Source organism: Pipistrellus kuhlii, unplaced genomic scaffold (assembly GCF_014108245.1).
Source record: "Pipistrellus kuhlii isolate mPipKuh1 unplaced genomic scaffold, mPipKuh1.p scaffold_m20_p_3, whole genome shotgun sequence".
Taxonomy (NCBI): Eukaryota; Metazoa; Chordata; class Mammalia; order Chiroptera; family Vespertilionidae; genus Pipistrellus; species Pipistrellus kuhlii.
Window position 1 is genome coordinate 178107923 of NW_023425529.1, and position 21140 is coordinate 178129062.

A 21140-nucleotide genomic window follows, 5' to 3' on the forward strand; every position below is an offset into this window, starting at 1 on the left:
TCCATGCAGTTGATCTGGCAATCCATTGTTTGCTGGATTTTTTAATGTGTATATTCAACTGCATTCATACTTAATTTGGTATGTAGTTAGGCTTGTGTTAGCTCTCAAGATGGCATATATTCTATGCTTATTATTTCTCTATGCTCTTTACTTTTTATTTAACTCCTTTTAAATTTTGTATTCAACTCATCCTATCCCTTTTTACACAGGAACACAGTCAATATTAACATAATCTACATTTATTTGGTGAGTATTACGTACAATTTCTGTACACTAAGTAACAAAGACAAGTGAGAATGAAAAGCAGTATGAGACAATAACCATCATCATCCATGTATATTGTTCAGAATTGTTATTTTTCAAATCACTTTACACCAACATGATTTGCAGAAGGAAAACCCCAGGGGGAACGATCAAACGATGTTTGAAATAAAGTCATTTGGCCTGATTTTCATAACCACGGATTTCAGAGAATACCACCAGCCATGCCAGGTGTGCCAGACAACCCCGTTGTCCGTTGTGTTGCTATAGGGGCCCCGGTAGTATAAACCATTCAGATTTGCAGAGTGACACCTAGTGGGAGAAAACATAAACACAGAACAATCAGACCAGAAAAACATCCTGCACCCCTGTAGTCTTTTGCTAACAAATGATCAAAAACATCTTTATGAATTCTTCCATTTCAGACAAGGAAATATTTGTCAGTTTTCAGAAGCCAAGATATTCCTACAACAAATGGATTAAAAACAAAAAAAAAACCAAACAACTGGTGGATTTTAGCACCATAACAAGTCTGAGGATCTGAGTTAGGACAGTTGGAGTGAGCATATTGATAAAGAAGCATTTCTGTTCTTAACAGCCTTTAAACTAGGGGTGTCGAACTCAATCAGAGAAGGGGCCAAAATCTAAAATCCAGCCTAAATCGCGGGCCAAATGGTTTACTGAACAGTCATAAACTGTCATTGTGACGAAAACGCAGCGGAGTGCAGTGATGACAGCGCGGTGCGGGCCACATTGCAAGGCCTGGCGGGGCGGATTTGGCCCACGGGCCTTGTGTTTGACACATGTGCTTTAAACAAAAACAAAAAACAAAACAAGAAAAGAAAAACAAGCTAACAAAGGGCGAGCTTTGTGGTCCTCGGCTTTGGCAAGCATGGCGGTGGGTAACGCAGCGAGGTGGGGCGGAGTGCTCCATCTACCACTGCTCCTGCCTCCTATAATTTGCACTGACACATTCATCCCTCTGCTGCCAAGACGCCGCTTTCGTAATTTCAACTCTTTCCCTCCGCTTGTAAAAATCGCTAGCATATCAACATTTTAATCTCAAGGATAAGAAAACAAAGACTAAACCCACAATTTAAAATTTTCCCTAAAAAATAAAATAAAATAAAATAAAATAAAATTTTCCCAGCTGACAACCAATAATTATTTGTCACATTCACTGAATTAATTTTTTACTCTAATATATTGCTCCAATCTGGGTAAAGTGGTTAGGTTAAGATGCATTTTATTTTATTTTAAATATAGTTTATTGATCTTTTACAGAGAGGAAGGGAGAGAGAGAAACATCGATGAGAGAGAAACATTGATCAGCTGCTTCCTGCACACCCCCCTGGGGATGTGCCCACAACCGAGGTACACGCCCTTGACTGGAATCGAACCTGTGACCCTTCAGTCTGCAGACCAACGTTCTATCCACTGAGCCAAACCGGTTTCAGCAGTTATCATGCATTTTTAAAAGTCTCCCTTCTTCCTTTACTATGTATAAACTAAAGGCCTGGTACACGAATTCATACGCAGGTGGGGTCTGGCTGGCCAGCCCTGATGAGGGCCAATGGGGGCTGGGCCAAGGGGGAAAGGTGTGGGGGAGGAGAGCCCATGGGCAGTTGGCCCCACCTCTGATCAGGGTGGGGGACCAATAGGAGGCCAGACTGGCCAGGGGGAGGAGCCATGAGGTTGTGGAGGGGGGTGCCAATCGGGTCCTGGATCAGGCCAGTTGACCACTTTAGTCATTCGGGTCATTCCACTGTTCCGGTCACTTGGCTTTTATATATCTAGACTTTGTCCCTGGCATGGACTAAGAGTATGTGCAGTGTTATGAAATGAACTGCTGTGTATTTCTTTATTGATATAACCAATGAAAAGATGTCAGGCTCAGTGGATAGAGCATCAGCTTGAGGACTGAGGGGTCTTGGGTTCAATTCCAGTCAAGGGCATGTACCTTGGTTGCGGGCACATCCCCAGTGGGGGTGTGCAGGAAGCAGCTGGTCAATGTTTCTCTCTCATTGATGTTTCTAGCTCTCTATCCCTCTCCCTTCCTCTCTGTGAAAAATCAATAAAATATATATATATATTTTTAAAAAGATGTCAGGCAATTGGATGTAAAGAGAACATTCACAAAGAATAGTTTTAATATCTACGGAAAGCACCCAAATTATATGGTTTTCCTGAATTCAAAACAAAACAAAACAAAAAAACAAAAAAAAACACATATAATTTGCCCATAAATGCTAAGTGCTTGGTTTGGATCATTCACCCACTTGACAATTCACCCTGAAAGTCATCCTAATCTAAGTAGATGGAATTAATCGAAAAAGTACATTAAATTTGAAGTGTCAATAGTGTACTGTGTTTTTAAGACTGCATGGAGTCTGGCTGGTGTGCCTCAGTGGCTGAGGGTCCACAAAGGAACCAAGAGGTCACTGGTTCCATGCTGGTCAGGGCACATGACATGGTTTCTGGCTCAATCCCCAGTAGGGGGCGTGAAGGAGGCAGCCAAACCATGATGTTTCTCTCTCATTGGTGTTTCTATCTCTTTCTCTCCCTTCCTCTCTCTGAAATCAATTTAAAAAATATTTTTAAAATATAAATAAATAAAAGAAAATCTATGTGACAGAGAAAAAGTAACAAGGAAGAAGAGGTTGATAAAGTTAGACTACAGTAGTACGTAGCAGGCATGGGAGAAGTAACACTAAACTTATGGAAATAATTGGCTTTTTCCCCAGCTTTTCTGATTTCCCACCTGCACAGCCCTCTCATCTCCTCTGAGTCCAAGGATAATGCAGGTTCCTTGGGTGGCCAGCCACTGAATTGCCTTTGTGCTCCCTGAAGCCCTATTTTTAAAGTCAGGTAGATAATGTATTTGCCCAGGCTCACATGTCCAGGCCAGCATCTTTCAGACACAATACAAGTCGAACAACTGAGCAGACACATGGTTTTGATCTTATGCTAATGTTAACCAATGTAATTGCGATGTCTGCATATGGAATTCTGTTCAAAAGTAAATATGAAGGGATGCTTGCAATTTTGTGAATTATAGTTAAGTTTTACATAACTTACAAAGATGGGGGGAGGGGGGAAGAGGAAAAAAGAGAAGGTGACCAAAGATGGTTTCTAAAAGAACAAGAAGATTGCTAGGGAAAGGACTGTCATTGTCTCTGAGTCTCTAAGTAGGAAAGATAAACTTTGTCTCTCTGACCCTTCTCATTGCTGTATGTGCTTCAGCTCCCTTACAGATGACCAAAAAGTAAATATATTCGAACTTTTAGCAAAGCAAAGTCCAGAGAGAATACTGCTTTACAACTACTTAGATTTAACTTGACCCTACCTACAACCCCTAGCCATACAATTCTAAAACCTCACAATAGCAGATGTTCCTAATGAGGATGCTCCTGTTTTAGGAAAATTAACATATATCTCCCATACCTCCACTTTATATGGGAGGTGAGCCTTAAATGCTTTAAAAGTGCTTATATCATGCTGAAACCGGTTTGGCTCAGTGGATAGAGCGTCTGCCTGCGGACTGAAAGGTCCCAAGTTCAATTCCGGTCAAGGGCATGTACCTTGGTTGCGGGCACATCCCCAGTAGGAGGTGTGCAAGAGGCAGCTGATCAATGATTCTCTCTCATTGATATTTCTAACTCTCTATCCCTCTCTCTTCCTCTCTGTAAAAAATCAATAAAATATACATATATTTTTAAAGCGCTTACATAAAAAATATGGAAAATGAGGATTATGAAACTTGTTCTTAATTGCATGGACAATCTGACATTTCAGAAATAATTATGCACAATACTATAATGGAATGTTTAAATGTCCAGATATTGCGAGGTGGCCCTGCCTTCTGAAGAGAGAAGACGTTGAAAGCTGGGGTACTGCCCAAAGGTTGAGCACATCAGCTCTGCAGACCAGGCCCATCAGCTTGCTTTAAGGATGGCTGTATGAACTGTCCATGCCTGCCTCAAACGTGTGATTACAACACAGGGAGCTGTCCTGAAACCACTGTGGGTGGAGAAGAGGGGGTATCTGGCCTAGGGAAGAGAAACTGTGGAGGAATACAGTGAGTGCCATCTGAGCCAGAGCCTGAAGACCTACGTTGAAAAGGAATTACAATGACTTTGGAGCTATCTGAGGAAAACACTGGCAAAGTATAAGAAGGCAGCTGTCAGGTTAATAAAAGCAACAACTTAATACAATCAGTAATGGAGTGAGCTTGCTGATTAAGTAACATTGCAGTGTTCCGTCAGAGAGTGGAATTAGGTCTCAGGAATATGATAGAGGAAATTGCTGCATTGGGAGGAGCTTGGGTTCAATGATTTAATGAAAGTCACAGTAATTGAAAAGTATTATTACACAGAAAAATTTACAACAATAACATGGCCACCTCCTATGAGGGGGAAGGTGAAGAACTACTTGGTTACTAAAAGGCCTGACATTAAAATATATATATATATATTAAAAATAATATATATATATATATATATATATATATATATATATATATATATTCTTTTTCTTCATGTCTACTTTCTTCAATTTGTGGCCTGCTGTTTGTGATAACAGAACCATAATTCAAGTTGTTAACAATTTTTTTAATTGATTTCAGAGAGGAATGGAGAGGGAGAGGGAGACAGAAACATCAATGATGAGAATCAATGATAAGCTGCCTCCTGCTTGCCTCATAATGGCGATCAAACCAGCTACTTGGGCATGTGCCCTTGACCATGACCTCTTCGTTCATAGGTCAATGCTCAACCACTGAGACACACCAATCAGGAACAAACATCCTTGTAAAAACAGTCATTTGATTTATTTCTAAGATATTTTTCCTGCTTTGCTAACACACACAATGAACGAATCCTCAAAAATACTTCACTGGTGAAGAATTCTAATAAAGATGATTACTTAATGCCAGTATTACAAAGAAGACCAACATGACCTCATACAGATATAATTAATGTCCAATAGTGAGATACCATCAACGCCATTGCACCTATGTTTATAACCTGTCAAACCTGTTAAACCACCAGCCGGACTGATCTTCCTCCGCACAGTTGCCTTCATAGTTGTCATGATCTCTGTCCCATGTGCTGAACTTCATCCTTTGGTGACTGCCCCACCATTGCACCTCCGGGTGAGATCTCACTGCAAGCGAGTCTCCTGCTGTTCCAGAATATTCCCCAATATTCAACTCATAGGAATCCTGAAGGAACAGAGGCAATTTCTACTGTCAGTTGTGACTATTAAAAAAGTAGGTTCATGTAACAAACAAAAGAATTCTGCTGGTATATGTATGTTTTCACTGACTTCAGGGTTCATCTTGTAAGTGTGGTATTTGTTATCTGAGAATGTTTGTACCTTTTCATCTCCAACTTTGAAATTTTGGTATTGGGCATAACGGCTATTTCTTTCAAAATCTCCAAGGTCGATTTTTAAAGTGTAGTCTCCTAGGGGAAAAAAAAAAAAATCATACTGGTTTCTTTTTTAATGTATTAGATAACAATGACTTACTGAGGTTTAAAAAAATTCAGTCCTGCTCAGTGGACAGAGCGTTGGCCTAGTTTCTTTTTCCCTACATCTTAGCTTTAAACGGCCACATTTTAGAAAGGGAATTATTGCCCGAAAGAGGCCATTGCTATCTGTAAATTAGCTCTATTGTCTATGATTCAGAGAAAAACATTTTAGTGTTGTTTTCATTGTATTTCCAATGAATATGATATTAGGCAAATCTTACCTTGTGTGGTTAATAAGTGAAGGTTTTTATTACCCAGCCAATATTCACCATTTTTTTGGACAAAATTTCCAAAGCCATTTTCATAGTCATTCCAGTTCCTACAAAATTTAAAGTGAAAGCTGATTTTAGCAAAATCCAAATAAACCTTTGCAGTACCCAAGGTGCCCACACCCCCTTGCTGCTCCTCTCACACACAGCATTTCATCGATTTGTTAATGCACTTTCAGGATTCTTACTTAGAGAGAGTGAGAGTCTGTCTGGTTAGTAGTGTAGGACACGAGAAAAGAGCTCCCTTATAAACCTCACATGTGCTACTCCAAATAAACCCTTATGTCATAATCAGCACACCTGTTAAAGTTCTCACTGCCATCAGAGCGTCTCTGAATCACAGTCCATCCTCCTCCATCAGACATGTCACAGTAAACAGAGAATTCTGCTGGGCTCTGGAGAGGTTTGATCTTGTAAAATCCACTGAGCTTAGATCCATCATTGAAAATTTCTGAACAGTCTGTTTGCAAAACAAGCTAATGTAACATTTGTTATGTGTCTTTAAAAAAATAAATAAATAAAATAAAGGGAGCCTCTGAATGAGATTACTCAGTACCAATGGAGACAGATAAACACATGACATAGATAATTAGCTTTTTAAAATTGCGTCTTGTCCATTAAGAAAGCATTTCTTTTCTTAGTATTTAATTATCCTCTGACTCCCTGATATGATCATAAAAAATGGAGTGAAATAGGAATCTGCTTTTTCTTTTTAAATATATTTTATTGATTTTTTTACAGAGAGAAAGGAAGAGGGATAGAGACTCAGAAACATGGATGAAAAAGAAACATCGATCAGCTGCCTCCTGCACACCTCCCACTGGGGATGTGCCCGCAACCAAGGACTCAAACCTGGGACCCTTCAGTCTGTAGGCCAATGCTTTATCCACTGAGCCAAACAGGTTAGGGCGGAATCTGCTTTTTCATTTCTAATTTTTGTGGAACACAATTTTTTAAATGATGTGTGTTCAGTTGATTACATTAAAGTGGAACTTACAGATTTATCAGGCAGAATAGTGGAACTTATCTTTCCTCTGAAGCTAAAATAAAAAGTAGAACTATAACACCAAACAAGTCATATGGGTTATCTTGACTTGGAGCATTGCAAACCATTCAGAAATTCTGGGAATGAACTCAAAATAGTAATATTTTTTAAAATATGTTTTTATTGATTTTTAGAGAGAGGAAGGGAAAGAAACAGAAAGATAGAAACATTGATGAGAGAGGAACATCATGTATGGGGTTGCCTCCTGCACAACTCCCACTGGGGATCAAGCCCAAAACCTGGGCACATGCCCTGACCAGGAATCAGCTGTCGACCTCTTGATTCCTCGGTCAATGTTCAACCACTGAGCCACACTTGCAAGGATAAAATCATAATCTTCTTTTTAGATTCTTACAACTTTCCAGTCTCATTAGATGTTTTACTAAACCACTGACATTTCTAATAGTCCATTTATTCTTAGATATTTTTGCTGAAAACTGAAAGTTTCTACTATTCTTATCTCAGCATTCTTTTCTTTTTTCTTTTTCTTTTTCTTTTTTAGCCAGGCTATTTCTTTGACCATTGGAGCAAAGATAGCTACCAGTTTGTCACTATAAAGTGATTCCTGTTTCTTAAACCACTTGAGAGTGAGACAAATTAATACCATTGGGTCTCATTTAGGCCGATCTGTGCAGACTTAAAGAATATGGCGAGCCCTAGCTGGTTTGGCTCAGTGGATAGAGCGTCGGCCTGCAGACTGAAGGGTCCTGAGTTTGATTTCAGTCAAGGGCACATGCCTGGGTTATCCCCAGTAAGGGGGTGCAGGAGACAACCAATCAATAATCCTCTCTCATCATTGATGTTTCTATCTCTCTTCCTCTCACTTACTCTCTAAAATCAATAAAAATATATATTTTAAAAAAGAATATGACAAATACAAACTAAGCTATGGTTTAGATGCCTAGGAATCTATGTTTTAAGGTGAAGTACTGGTATTGGTCACTATACAGAGATTGTTTCAAGAACACTCATTCACAGACTTTTGAATAAGGACTATACTATGACATCACTAACCTTCAAATTTTACCCTTACTATTTTGTTAATTTCCTATCTTCTTTAAAAAAAGTTTTATCTTTCTGATTGGATAATTCTGTCCTCTCAGCATACTTTTAAGTTTTTTTCTTCATTTTCCTTGTTTTGACAACAAACTGTCTATAACTCTGCTTTGTTACTAGCATATACTCCACTTGAAGTAGATTGAGTAGGCGATAGGAATCAGAAGAGAAAGGGAACAAAGAAACGTGATCACTTTCTAAAGCCCTCCCCAAGTTGAAACGAATCACACACTATTGCTTTAGTGAGATGATCATCTTTGAAATGATTTAAGCTTTGTTCACATCTTTATTTTTGAGATTCAGAAACACAAGTGTTCTTGATACTGCTGAATTATAAAGAAATGTCCTGTAAATGATTACCTAAAATTAGTTCAATGTTCAAAAGCTTACATCCTGTAGGCCACTTTTCATTAAAGAAGGCAGATTTTAACTTTCCTTGTTAAGAAAGCTTTTTGCTTACATTTAACCTCCTACCAAAATGCTGAATAGTAAAGTCTCATAGGTTCAGACTATTTTCCAGGCAAATATGGAAATAATTAGCTATAATGTTTGCATCTGGAAAACTTTGTGAATATGGAGTTTTCAGCCAACATTTCCTATTTATTTTTATTTTATGCCAAGTGTTAGTTTGTGTGTGTGTGTGTGTGTGTGTGTGTGTGTTTTAATTTCTTCTTTCCAGAGGAAAATATCAACTTCAACTTAAGATCTAGGGGAAAGCTTTCAAGCAGGGAGAAAATAACCAACACAGAACAACACCCAACAGATAAATGGAGTAAACGCCTGTAGCAAAATTAATTATATCAAATAAGGTAGTCGCCTACCATGAGGACATGTGACTTCCATTAACAGGGTAGGGTTTTCAATATTAACTAAAACTGTAATTTTCAAAATGTTTTGAGTCACTCAACCCCCTGGAGAATAGGCAGGAGGTCAGGGTTAAAGAGCTCTGTGTTCATGGGACTTAAAAAAAAAAAAAAGATTTTTTGATACTTACAAAATATTACAGTGAAGCCCAGGCTTTCTGCCCCATTTGACAAGCACTGCGTTAAACTGGGTGAGGTGAATACTTCCTTTGACCATGCAGAAAACAGACCATGTTGGAAGTCTGCATGTTTAAGCTTTTCATAAAGGGATATGACAACCTGCCAAATGGGCTTTTCCTCTTGTCCCAGCATGGAGGCTGAGCTGAAAGCCGAGAACTAAAGGCATTTAAAAAGGCCAGCAAACCTTTGCCGGTTTTCCTCAATGGTTAGAGCACTGGCCGGTTGACAGAAAGGTCTTGGGTTTGATTCCCGGTTCCCAGTCAAGGGCATGTACCTCAGTTGCAGGTTTCCCAGCCCTGGTGGGGGCGCATGTAGGAGGCAACTAACTGATGCTCTCACTAGATGTTTCTCAATTACTGGGGACTGAGCCGCAGCCTGGGCCTGTGCCCTGACCTGGAGTGAAACCGTGACCTCCTGGTTCATAGGTCAATACTCAACCACTGAGCCACACTGGCTGGGCTCCTCTCTCTTTCTTGTACCACTCTCAGTTTTCTCTTTTCTCTAGTTTTGATCACGCACTGGAGGTTTTCATTACTACTTCCTCTAACCCCCTCCCTCAGTCCTGATCCCTTTTCTGATCTAGGGGCTAAAGACCGAGCAACAGGGTGACAGCAACAAATTCAAGAGCATGTAGGAAGTTACATCAAATTTAAATAGCGGCCTGTGGACGGAAGGGTTCTGGGTTCGACTGCCAGTCAAGGGCACATTGCCTGGGTTGCAAGCTCAATCTCCAGTGTGGGGCTTGCAGGAGGCAGCCAATCCATGATTCTCTCTCATCATTGATGTTTCTATTTCTCTCTCCCTCTGAAATCAATAAAAATATATCTCTTAAAAGAAAAAAATAATTTTAATGGCAAAGACTTCACATCCATCCTCCCCTAGGAAATTAGGAGAGAAATAGATACGATACATAAATCTTCTCATTTTTGTCGGGACCCCTTCCAGTTTTATACACAGTTTCTGGTGTAACACAAATTTACCTTTGAAATGTTTTTTAAAATGATAGCTATACCGTGACCCCTTACTGCGTGGCAGGCACAATTCTAAATGCTTTAATTCATTTAATCCTCACAATAACCCTATAAACTGGCAGCCGTTACTATCCTCATTTTACAGCTGAGAACACTGAGGCATGGAGGAGTTAAATAACTCGCCGGAGGACATGCTGCTATCAGGGCTGCAATCCATTCTTCAAACAATGGGCAGGACAACCCTCGTTTCAAAATAGACTGTTCATGTGTGTTTGGATGACTAAGAGCAGGGACATCCAGGGAGGGCAGATCCAGGCTGGTCCTTTAGAAAGATGCTCTGGCAACAAAGATCCTTCTAGGCTTTCTTCATTAGAGTCAGCTTCACCAACACATGCTAATTTTATGGGTTGCCTGTCTGGTTTCACAGTCCTTGGGAGTTCTGACTCAAGGCACTTTTAGTTACCTTTCTTATTTTTAAAAATATATTTTTTATTGATTTTTTTTTACAGAGAGGAAGGAAGAGGGATAGAGAGTTAGAAACATCGATCAGCCACCTCCTACACAACCCCTACTGGGGATGTGTCTGCAACCAAGGTACGCGCCCTTTGACCAGAATCAAACCCGGGACCTCTCAATCCTCAGGCTGACGCTCTATCCACTGAGCCAAAGTGGTTTTCGGCCAGTTACCTTTCTTTATAAGAGTGTTACCTTTCTGCGCCAGAAGCTGATATGTAAGGCAAGGCAAGGCGCATTAACTTGCCATAATAAAATGCCATAGATTGGGAAGCTTAAACCATGGAAATGTATTTGCCCACAGTAGTGGGGCATGGAAGTTCAAGGTTAAGGTGTCCGTATGTTTGGTTTCTTCTGAACCCTCTTTCCATGGCTAACAGATGTCTGCTTTCTTGTTCTGTCTTTCCATGGTCTTCCTCCTATGCACCCACATCCTTGGTCTCTCCCCGTGGGTCCAACTTTCCTCTTCTTATAAGGACACCAGTCAGATTGAATGAAGGCCCATCCTAATGGCCTTGTTTTAACTTCATCACCTCTTCAAAGGCCCTGACTCCAAACATAGTCACATTGCTGGTGCTGGGGGTTAGGGCTTCTTTATGAAGATTGGGAGGGAGGGGACAGAATTCAGCCCATGAGGCAGGGTCATCAATCAGATGGCCTTCTGACCATGCTGGTGATCCCGTTCTCTGTGAATCATTTCTGTCCTCCACAATGATCGGCCCAAATGGCCCAGTGAGACCTTACAACGATGGCTTGTGGACCTTCAAAGGTGCCTGGAGGAAATCAGGTGAGCAGTTTTCTGAAGGTAACAATGATATGTGCAGTGCTGTGTTTCTAGGGGGAAGTACTGGCCTCATGAAAAGGGAAGTCACCAAACTATAGCATATACACGTAAAACAACTCTTTTATTTTCCTAAATAATTTTCATTCCTTTTCCTTTTCCAAACATTTATTCTGTTACCTTACTTATTTCCTAAGGCACATCAGAGTTTCAGGAGGAAAAACTGTGTTAATGTACCAAGAAAAGAGACACAAATAAACACAAAGCTCGCCCTAACCGGTTTTGCTCAGTGGATAGAGCGTCTGCCTACAGACTGGAGGCCCGGGTTCTATTCCAGTCAAGGGCAGGCACCTTGTGGGCTAGATCCCGAAGTAGGGGGCATTCAAGAGGCAGCTGATTAATGTTTGTAACTCCCTTCCTCTCTGTAAAATCAATAAAAATATTGATTTTACAAAGCTCAATTGTAAGATTTTGCAAATATAATCTGCCATTTGCAAACTGATATTTAAACAATCTGTTGTCTTGCTCTCTTATTAAACAATGGAAATCCTCGATATTGAGCATTGATATTAAATGTCTCCTGCAGACATAACAGAGAAAATAGGATAAAATATGATGGAAGACATTTAAATGTGATATAATGCTTTATGTTGCTGGTTACTGGAATACAAAAAGGTCTTTAGCAAAACCTGAAGTAATGAAATGATTAGCATCATCATTGCACGTGGGTTTATATAAGTTATTGAAACACTAAAGAAAAATAGATTCTGACCTGCATATTGCCTCTTGCCACCAAGGTCAATGACACTGTTCTCCTCTCCTCCATCCAGGAGCTGGATTTCCTTCTCGTGCAAAAACTGAGCAATCTTGACCTGTTGTTGTTTGACCCGGGTCTCAAGCAGGTGCACCTGGGCTCTGAGACGTGCCTGCTCCTGGAGACAGTTCTCAAGAGCCTGCAAAGTAACGTGCATGTTTTCCTCATGGGAAATAAATGCTCCTAGTAAGTTGGATAAATCAATGATTCAATAATATTCTGAAATTCCTATTTCAGAATATTATCCCAAGCAGGAAGTCATTAAAACTTCTAATACTATTAGTTATTTGAAGAATCAGAAGTCATGATTTATGCTAATGTGCTTGAACTAAAAAATGTTATAAAATAATCTGATGATTACGCTAAGAATTTTAGAGTCACTATCTCATTTGACCCTCATAACTATTCCATGATGTGGGGATGGGTTCGATCCTGATGAGGAAGCTTGCTGAGGAATTCCCAGTGGGCAAGAGAAGTCAAGATTTAAATCCAGCTCAAGGTTTCTATTCTCGATCTCTACACGACACTAAGTGCCTCTTACCAGTGAAATGAACCAGGCTTGTGAATGACCTTTTAATATTAACACATTGCGCACCAGTAGTTTTATTGCTAGCTTTACCTAGAGGCCAGGTAAGTTTCTGTTGAACAAGTACAAAAAACGTTGTACGAAGATTCATACTTTTAAAAGATATTAGCTTGTAAGAACATGTAATAAATAACTGCAAAATGCAATGTGTATTTAATTTTAAGGTGTGACTTTAACACACATGTGTCAAACACAAGGCCCATGGGCCAAATCCGTCCTGCCAGGCCTTGGAATGTGGCCCGCACCGCGCTGTCATCACAGCACTCCGCTGCGTTTCCATCACAATGACAGTTTATGACTGTTCAGTAAACCATTCGGCCCGGGATTTAGGCTGGATTTTAGATTTTGGCCCCTTCTCTGATTGAGTTCGACACCCCTACTTTAACACTTATGTAAAACACTGGGTAATATGAAAACATGAGAATGCTCGTGATGTGCCCGAAATGTTTAATATGTTTTAAAATTATCATTGAACACTTATGCTCTTAGACATAGGGTCACCTTTGTTAAAAATGCTTACTTTAGACTCTCGTATCCTTGAACTTCTCACCCATTTACCTGTTGCTGAAAATTCTACTGGGTTCACTTTAACTTTTTGCTTACTTATCGTTTTTTCCTCAATCACTTTAAGAAGGCACGGGAGGAGCCTGAGCCTTCCAGTTAAGTCATTATCTACTCTAAAAAGTCAAGTAACCCAAGCATATTGCCTGTGAGACAGTTGATTAGCTTCTTTCTAAAGTGGCATCTGACTGAGCAAATCCTCAAAAGAGAAAGCCAATGTGCTGGGTGGATGGGGAAGGAGGCTCGCAGAGCTGGGTCTCCGGGAAAGAGGAACTGAGGCCAGGAAGCTGCAGTAAAGCTCATGAGTGTTCAATGTGGGAGCCCTGCTAAGGGGGAGTGGGGGGCGGGGGGGAAAGGACAAAAGACCATTTTCTTTTCTTTCCATTTTTATCTTGACTTTTCTATTTGCAGTCAATGTCATGCTCTCCTGTGGTACAAGCCAATGCTTACTTCTGAGAAATTACCAATTTTAATGTGTAAGATGCTTCACGCTTCTTTTACATACATTATTTTCTCAAGCAGGCATTTGGTTGAAGTCTGATATATTTCCCAATTTATATTTGCATCACTTCCTGTCCCCGTCTTTATGGGCTATCTTGTATTCATGCCATACATACAAGGCCCTCTACGTTCCAGGCCCTCTGCCAGCTAGGACTATTTCTTATTTGTTCCTGGTTTATTCTCCTTGATTTATCCTCGTAGCCCCCTGAGTCCCACCCGTCTAAAAAAATGAACAGCACAGACTTTTGATGGTGTCTGGAATCCCGTGTGGCTTTTAATAGTGGAAAATTGTTTGTGATCTTGTTAAATGCAGTGGACTATGTGCAACTTAAAAATAACGGAAGGGATTACAGGGCAAGTTTGTTCAATCTGTTCAATGTTCCTGAGACCGGACATACAGTGTTAGTAAGCTTATTTAACTCCTAGGAGCTTTCTTTCTCCCAGGCCTGTGAGTAAATGAGAATTGTTACCTTTTTACTCACGAATGGAGGAAGGCATGAGTTCATGGTAATTACTTTCAAATAATCGGCCTAACTTATACTAACAGTGTTCAATAGCAGAAAGCTCAGGGTCCATTTTAATGGACAGTTTTAAATTCCTCATGTTAGGTAATCACCCAAATAACCCCAGTAGTTAAAAAAGAGTTCACTGATTTGTTGTCAACACTGATTTTTTTACTTCAAAAAGTTTTTAAACACGTGGTAAGTACCTACTATGTGGCAGGTGCTGCCACATACCTTCGTCTCCACCCCTTCATTAAGTTCTTCAGTGTCACAACTTACTATAGATTTTCTGCAAAATAAAATGACATGCAGGTCAAAGCAGGCGTTCAGACACAACAACAGTCTTTCCATGAGCTTACCCAGCTGGCCTTGCCCATTACCAGAGCAGTGGTAACAAGGATGAAACTGAACATCTTCGCCATTTTCCCCATGGAAAGGACTGCAAGAACAAGAAGACTTTCATAAAGTTATTGTCTGTGAAGTTTTCATGGGGGGCAGGGTTAGGGTCAGACTCAAGGCCATCCAGGAGCCAGATGCAGTTCCAGGTCACCTAAGTGCTGCCGAGGAAATTCTCTTGGACTTTGCCTGGCTTCCCCCAGAGACAGATTCTGGTCCAGTACCTTTAATAGAATCGAGCCTGTTCAACTGCAAATATGGAGGAGGGACTCTGGATCTGCGGGCGGTCTGAACACGCTGCTTGTACACAGGCGCTGAAAGGGCACAGGCTCTGTTAGCATAACACGAAGGGTCTAGAATCAGGCGTCTTCAAACTACGGCCCGCGGGCCACATGCGGCCCGCAAAGGAGTCTGATCCGGCCTGCCAGGTTTTTTGGGCAGTGAGCGCAGCCGAGGTGTTACAGTAGGAATTAGTAGTTCATATAGTCCGGCCCTCCAGCTCTCTGAGGGACCGTGATCTGGCCCCCACTTTAAAAAGTTTGAAGACGCCTGTTTTGTTCACTGAACTGCTTCCTGGTGTGTGGCCTCAAGCAATTTACTACAAGGCTTTTTATCTCTAAAACTAGAGGCCTGGCGCATGAAATTCGTGCATGGGTACAGTCCCTAAGCGATCAGGGCCATCTTCCCCAGCTGCTGGCAGCCTGCTCCACCCCTCGCTGCCACCCACTCCCAGTTCCACATTTGCCATTGGGCAATTAGAGCCTGACAGCGCGGGGAGAGGAGGGAGCTGAGAAGTTGGCTGTTCCTGCCCACTCACTGGCCAGGCCCCCACCATGGGTCGCCCTCTGTGTTTGGGGTTAATGGTGGGGCGGGGGCCTTGGCCTGGTGCTGACCCCATTTCCCACCACCCAACCCTGGTTCCACATTCGCCACCGGGCGATGGGAGCCTGCCTGCGGGAAAGGAACTGAGAGGTGGTCAGTGCGCCTCATAGTGACTGGTCGAGTGGTCATTCTGGTCATTCTGCTGTTAGGGTCAATTTGCATATTACCCTTCTATTATATAGGATGGAGATCCCAATTCCTTCTTTGCAGGACTGCGGCAATTTTGATGTGAGATTTTAAGATACCCTGGCATATGATAAGTGCAAAATGAATAGTAACTCATTTTGTATATGGAAGACAGCTTTTATTTTTTAAAAGAAGAAGGAAAAAGTTACAACAAATAGAAGGTGATGTGCATCGTTTGCCTTCATGTCTAAGTGTTTAGGCAAACTCCCAAGGCAATATAAAATCTTTAGGCCCTATTGGAAATTGTGGAGAAGAAATTTTGCCCATCCTCAGATTAACTTCTGTATGCTGCCAGTGGTGAGTTTTTGGGTGTTTTTTTTTTTAAATATGTTATTGTATTATTGATTTTTAGAGAGAGAGAGGGAGGGAGAGGGAGACAGAGAAATCTCAATGTGATAGCAGAACATCGATCTGCTGCTTCCTGTTTGCCTCCCACTGGGGATCAATCCTGCAAGTGCCTGACCAGGAATTGAACTTGCAACCCTTTGTGCTTGGGATAATACTAACCAACTGGTGCTGTCATAGCGTAGACATAGACCCTCTACCCTTATTTTGGCCAAGGGGAAAACTATGGGCTAAGTGCATTTTTGAAAGTAAGTATTAAGGGCTGTAAAATAAAGAGCCACACCTGCCAGGGAAGTAGTGAGTTTTTATACATATTAGAAGCTATCCTTAGAAGGACAGAAATATCTGTACTAGCTTCAAACAAGTTGTAAACATATGGTTTCTGTTAAAATAAAATAAAAATGGAATCAACTGACATTTGTTAGCCAATTTTTTTTTCTTATAGAAACTATGATCACTAGGCCCTTTTAATGTGTCTCTGTCTCCATTTTTTATGTAAATGGTTCCTAAACTTGGCTATACATTAGGGTCTCTCAGGGAGCTTTGAAATAATCATGTATAAGATGGCAGCCATTCCTTGGAATTTTTTAGACTCCTCTCTGAGTGCAACGTTTGGCAAAGATTGGGAAACAATCGTTTAAAGACTGAATAGACAATACATGTTTAGTCTACGTTAATAAAGTAGGTAGTTCTTAGTCCTCCTGGGGCCAAACAAAATACTTACAGAATGGGAGAGGCATTGCTTACATTCAGTCACAAACAGCATGCATGACCTTCTTAGGAAGCATTGTAAAATACAATATGGATTTTTAGAATATGTGAAATGTGTGCATTACAGAGAGTAAGAAAGAGCCTGCTAGATATAACTGTATAACCTTATTTCACATATGATTACTTCTGGCTAACATTTTTATAACTGTGTACCTAGAACTGTGCTATGCATTTTATATTAATCTTCAAATAACTATATAAGACAAGTACTGTTATCCTCATCAAATAAATTAATTATAGACCAGAGAGGTTAAGTCACTTCCCTAAGCTCACACAGCTGGCATATGGAGGACCAAGCAATTGAGCTTTTCACCTTGAAGGCTTGCCCCCAACCTGCACTCTACTTGGCCTCCCTCCCTACATACATGCAGCATGGGGTAAAAGTAGACTTGCATGTGTGAGTACCTGAAACACAGAGTTTATTCTTGTATTATCATTTATTAACTAGAGGCCCAGTGCATGAAATTTGTGCAAGGGAAGGCCTTCCTTCCCCCGACTGCTGGCACTGGCTTCCCTCTGTTACCTGGGACCTGGGCTTCCCTCGAAGCCCGGCTTTGTCCAGACAGTTCTCTGGAAGGACATCCGGTCTAATTAGCATATTACGCTTTTATTATTATAGATTATTGTCTTATTTCCATACATTCTGAATATCCCTGCTGTCTACAGGGACAGAGGCTGCAGCGAGGAGTAGAGGCCCTCTTACTTGGCCTTCTCCACTGAACATCACTCTCACTCCTGAACGTGGCTGTGACTTATTTGCTCTTGAGCCACATGCTTCTTTAAAGGGACATTAGGCCCACTTGGCGGGAGAGGAGACAGCTGTGCCGAAGCCGAAGTGGTCCTAGGGAATGGTAGCATCAGCAAGCAGTTACTGATGGCCTGCTATCTGCTCAGCACCATGCTAACCGCTGCGGGAGAACAAAACAGCTGCCTCGGCAAAGCAATGCTTTGAGGAAAAGACAGAAAATAAATATTAAAACGGAAATTAAAGACAATATAAATTATGAGGACATGACACCATCTGTAATTAAATGTAAAAACTAAACTAGACCACCCCTCAAGAAAAAATTAATAACTTCCTCCGCTGTGATCATGTACCAATATAGCATTTATTCACTCAGTAAACATGGTATGCATGCCTGCTGTGCTCTAGGCACCATGCCAGGTAACGGAATTCTCATTTAGTCAGCTTTTCACGTCTTTCTCCAACTGCTTCCCTTTATCCAAGCTATTTTGCTTAGAGTGAGATTTTTGAGGGCAAAGGCCACAGCTTGCTAATTGTTGTCTTCCCCAGCATCTACCCTACTTTGGCAACTCAGATGAAAGTGAAGTCATTGCCTCTGCAGAAAATATTCCCCAGGAGGGAAAATGTCATTTCCTTGCCATAAATCTGCAATCTGTTTATTCTGATGTACTTCCTCCTCTACCCTTATTTTGGTCAAGGGGAAAACAATGGGCTAAGTGTATTTTTGAAAGTAAGGGTTAAGGAGGAGGTGGGCACTTCTAGTTGGATTGAACTCATGAATTTATGTTTTCTTTCTCACAAAACCCTACTCCAGAGCCCCCTTGAATCTTCTGAGTCTCTTTCTTTAGTGCCTAGTTGTTCCTTTCTTAATATATTAGATTGAACGATACGAAATGACATGTTTGAGCATTTTTGACCTACAAAATTGGAAATTTCGTATGATTCAAATGAATACATACTGGTTAGATGGAAAAAACACACTTGAAATCATCGTAGTCTTTTTGCCAGAAGGCATAAGTTAAAAACAAAATATTTGCAGATTATATAATGAAAGAAAATAATTTAGTAACAGCCTGTTTTTATATGAATGCTGCCTCCATGTGAATCCTATAATATATAATAAAAGGGTAACATGCAAGTTAACCATCACTCTGTCACAAAGATGGTGGCGCCCAGTCCTTAGCCCTGCCAGAGTCTCCCAGTCCCGGGGGAGGGGTGGAGGGGGAGGGGTGGCCGCTGAGCAGGCAGCATGAGCAGCCTGGTGGAATTCTTGCTTTGTCGCAAGCAATCAGTGCCCAGCCATGGATGGGCCTCTGGGCAGTGGATGCGGAGTAGCCAGGCCCCTCAGAGAGCTACTGGAGCGTGAATTCATGCGCAGGACTACTAAGACATTAATAGAAATCAATTAAAATATATTTAAAAATTGCTAACACATAGTCAACACGTGGAATCTTATAGTTCTGCCATGAATCAATCCTCAGGATGTCTACAGAAAAGAAACTACAGCTTTAAAATATATATATTTTTATATCTATGTCTGAGTCTGATTCTTGTTGCATAAGTAACAGTGTTGAAAGTGCTCTGGGAACTAGGAAACTATATAACATATGTTCACACTGCTGTACCTTAGATCTGCTATAAAATAAAAGGCCAAAGAAATGCTTTGGCAGGTCTCTGCATCTTGGTGTCCTGAAATTCCTATCTCACTGGCATTAAGATAATCAAATCTGATTTTTCCCAGAGAAAGGAGGCATCTTCTAGTCTTTAGACCCTTAAACAATAAGGCATTTCAAAATGTCACGTACATCTTAATAGTCATTATGTTAATTTCACCACCTTTGGAATAGTTCCTGAGGCTGTCTTAAGTCTGCAGGGCCCTCATTTCTTTCTTTCTTTTTTTAAAATCTCATTTCTAATTCTAACCACATTCTACAATATTGAGGAAATGTTTAGGTATTAAGAAACTTGCTTTGAAAATCTGGTCTCTATCATTCATCAGTGTAGACCATTATTATTCTGCAAATCTGGCTTGTGGTAAAGTTATATCAGATTATTTAGTTCTTTACTATGCAACTAGTTGTATTGCTTTTACAATATTTTTGCTTTGGGCTACTTCAAAAGTTTTCATGATTGTAAAATAGTTTAAATTGGCTATTCTTTGATGTACTGTATTATTTGGTAGAGTAAACTAGTCTAAGTCTATAAAGTCTAATTTCTTACCCACTAAAATTTTTTTAAGTTAGTTGACTATAGTGGATTAAATTTAAGTTTGGAACGTAAAAGTTCAACAGCTGATATGTAACTTTTCCGAACACAATTATAAAAGCATGTAAAATTCAAAAAACGATATTTTTTAAATGAGCTATTATGGAAAAAATACAAGATACAAGAAATTTTAAAAGAAAGGAAAGGTTATCAAAGAAAGCATATTTAATAAGTTAGCATTCACAAATGGACTGCACTCTTAATGTAAAACAGTTCAAAATTTACCCATGACATGGACTTAGAGACTGTTTATATGCTATTTTCTTCCAATTTTATTCCTTTTTAAAAAAATAGAAAATAACAGTATCTAATTTATCCCAAGAATTTAGGCTCAATGAAAGCTTTCAAAGTCTAAATGAGTTTATCCCCAAAGATAGAAATAAATTAAAATATTTCTGAAGTTTTTACTTCTGAAGTGGAAATTATAAAATGCTCCATTATTTCCCACTTTGTATAATGAAACTTTGAATATAGTTATGCACATCAAATTCCCATTCAATTAATCCATAATGTACAGGGAATGGGAAGGAGATAGAATTCAAAATCTCTTTTCCAAGCTGCAGAAGCAGCTTTTTCTCTCATTGACCTGACTTCTCTCAGTAGCTGACGGTTGTTTGTTGAGTTCTGTGGAATATCACATCTCTGAAATAAATGAGCATTATCACAATTATGTCCAAAGCGAGGAGAGGTTAAATACCTTGTTAAAGTCAGAACCGAGTCAGACACAGCACAGGCTAGGTCCGGCCACTCTGCAGGATCTTCTAACTGCATCGGGTCTTGTCATCGTTTCTCCATTATTTGGTTAGAAATACGGACAATGTTGATTCTGGCTTTCACCCAGAAACAAATATGTGAGGAAATCAGTTTAACTGGAAGTAAAACTAAAAGAGGAGATTCAAGGACAAATCCCAACACTCTGATATTTTTCTCCTATCTGTATGACTTTTTATGAAAGATACAATAATATGTCTTCACAAAAACACATCTCTGATTTTTAACCTCTTATTATTGGTTATTTCTCACTCAGAGAAGTTTTGTGGTTTGGTTAATTTCAGTAATGCTCCTTAAAGCTTAAATAAAGCCAAAGTTCCATTGAAGCTTTGCTTTATAGTACT

The 21140-nt window shown here is 40.2% G+C and overlaps 1 protein-coding gene across 2 annotated transcripts; it reads right to left on the bottom strand.

Moving 5' to 3' along the window:
* Window positions 1–225: 225 nt before the first annotated feature.
* On the bottom strand, window positions 226–20848 carry FGL1 (fibrinogen like 1). 2 transcript variants are annotated; one of them, XM_036457435.2, is made up of 8 exons: window positions 20723–20841; window positions 14795–14874; window positions 12243–12423; window positions 6362–6521; window positions 6014–6111; window positions 5638–5726; window positions 5295–5482; window positions 226–573 (listed from the first exon to the last, which is right to left on the bottom strand). In XM_036457435.2, the coding sequence occupies exons 2-8, from the start codon at window positions 14864–14866 to the stop codon at window positions 414–416; spliced, it is 948 nt and encodes a 315-aa protein (XP_036313328.1). In that variant the 5' UTR covers window positions 14867–14874; window positions 20723–20841; the 3' UTR covers window positions 226–413. The 2 variants fall into 2 exon arrangements, with proteins under 2 accessions (XP_036313328.1, XP_045444885.1); XM_045588929.1 differs by lacking the exon at window positions 12243–12423 and having other exon boundaries at window positions 20723–20848.
* Between the last annotated feature and the right edge of the window lie 292 nt (window positions 20849–21140).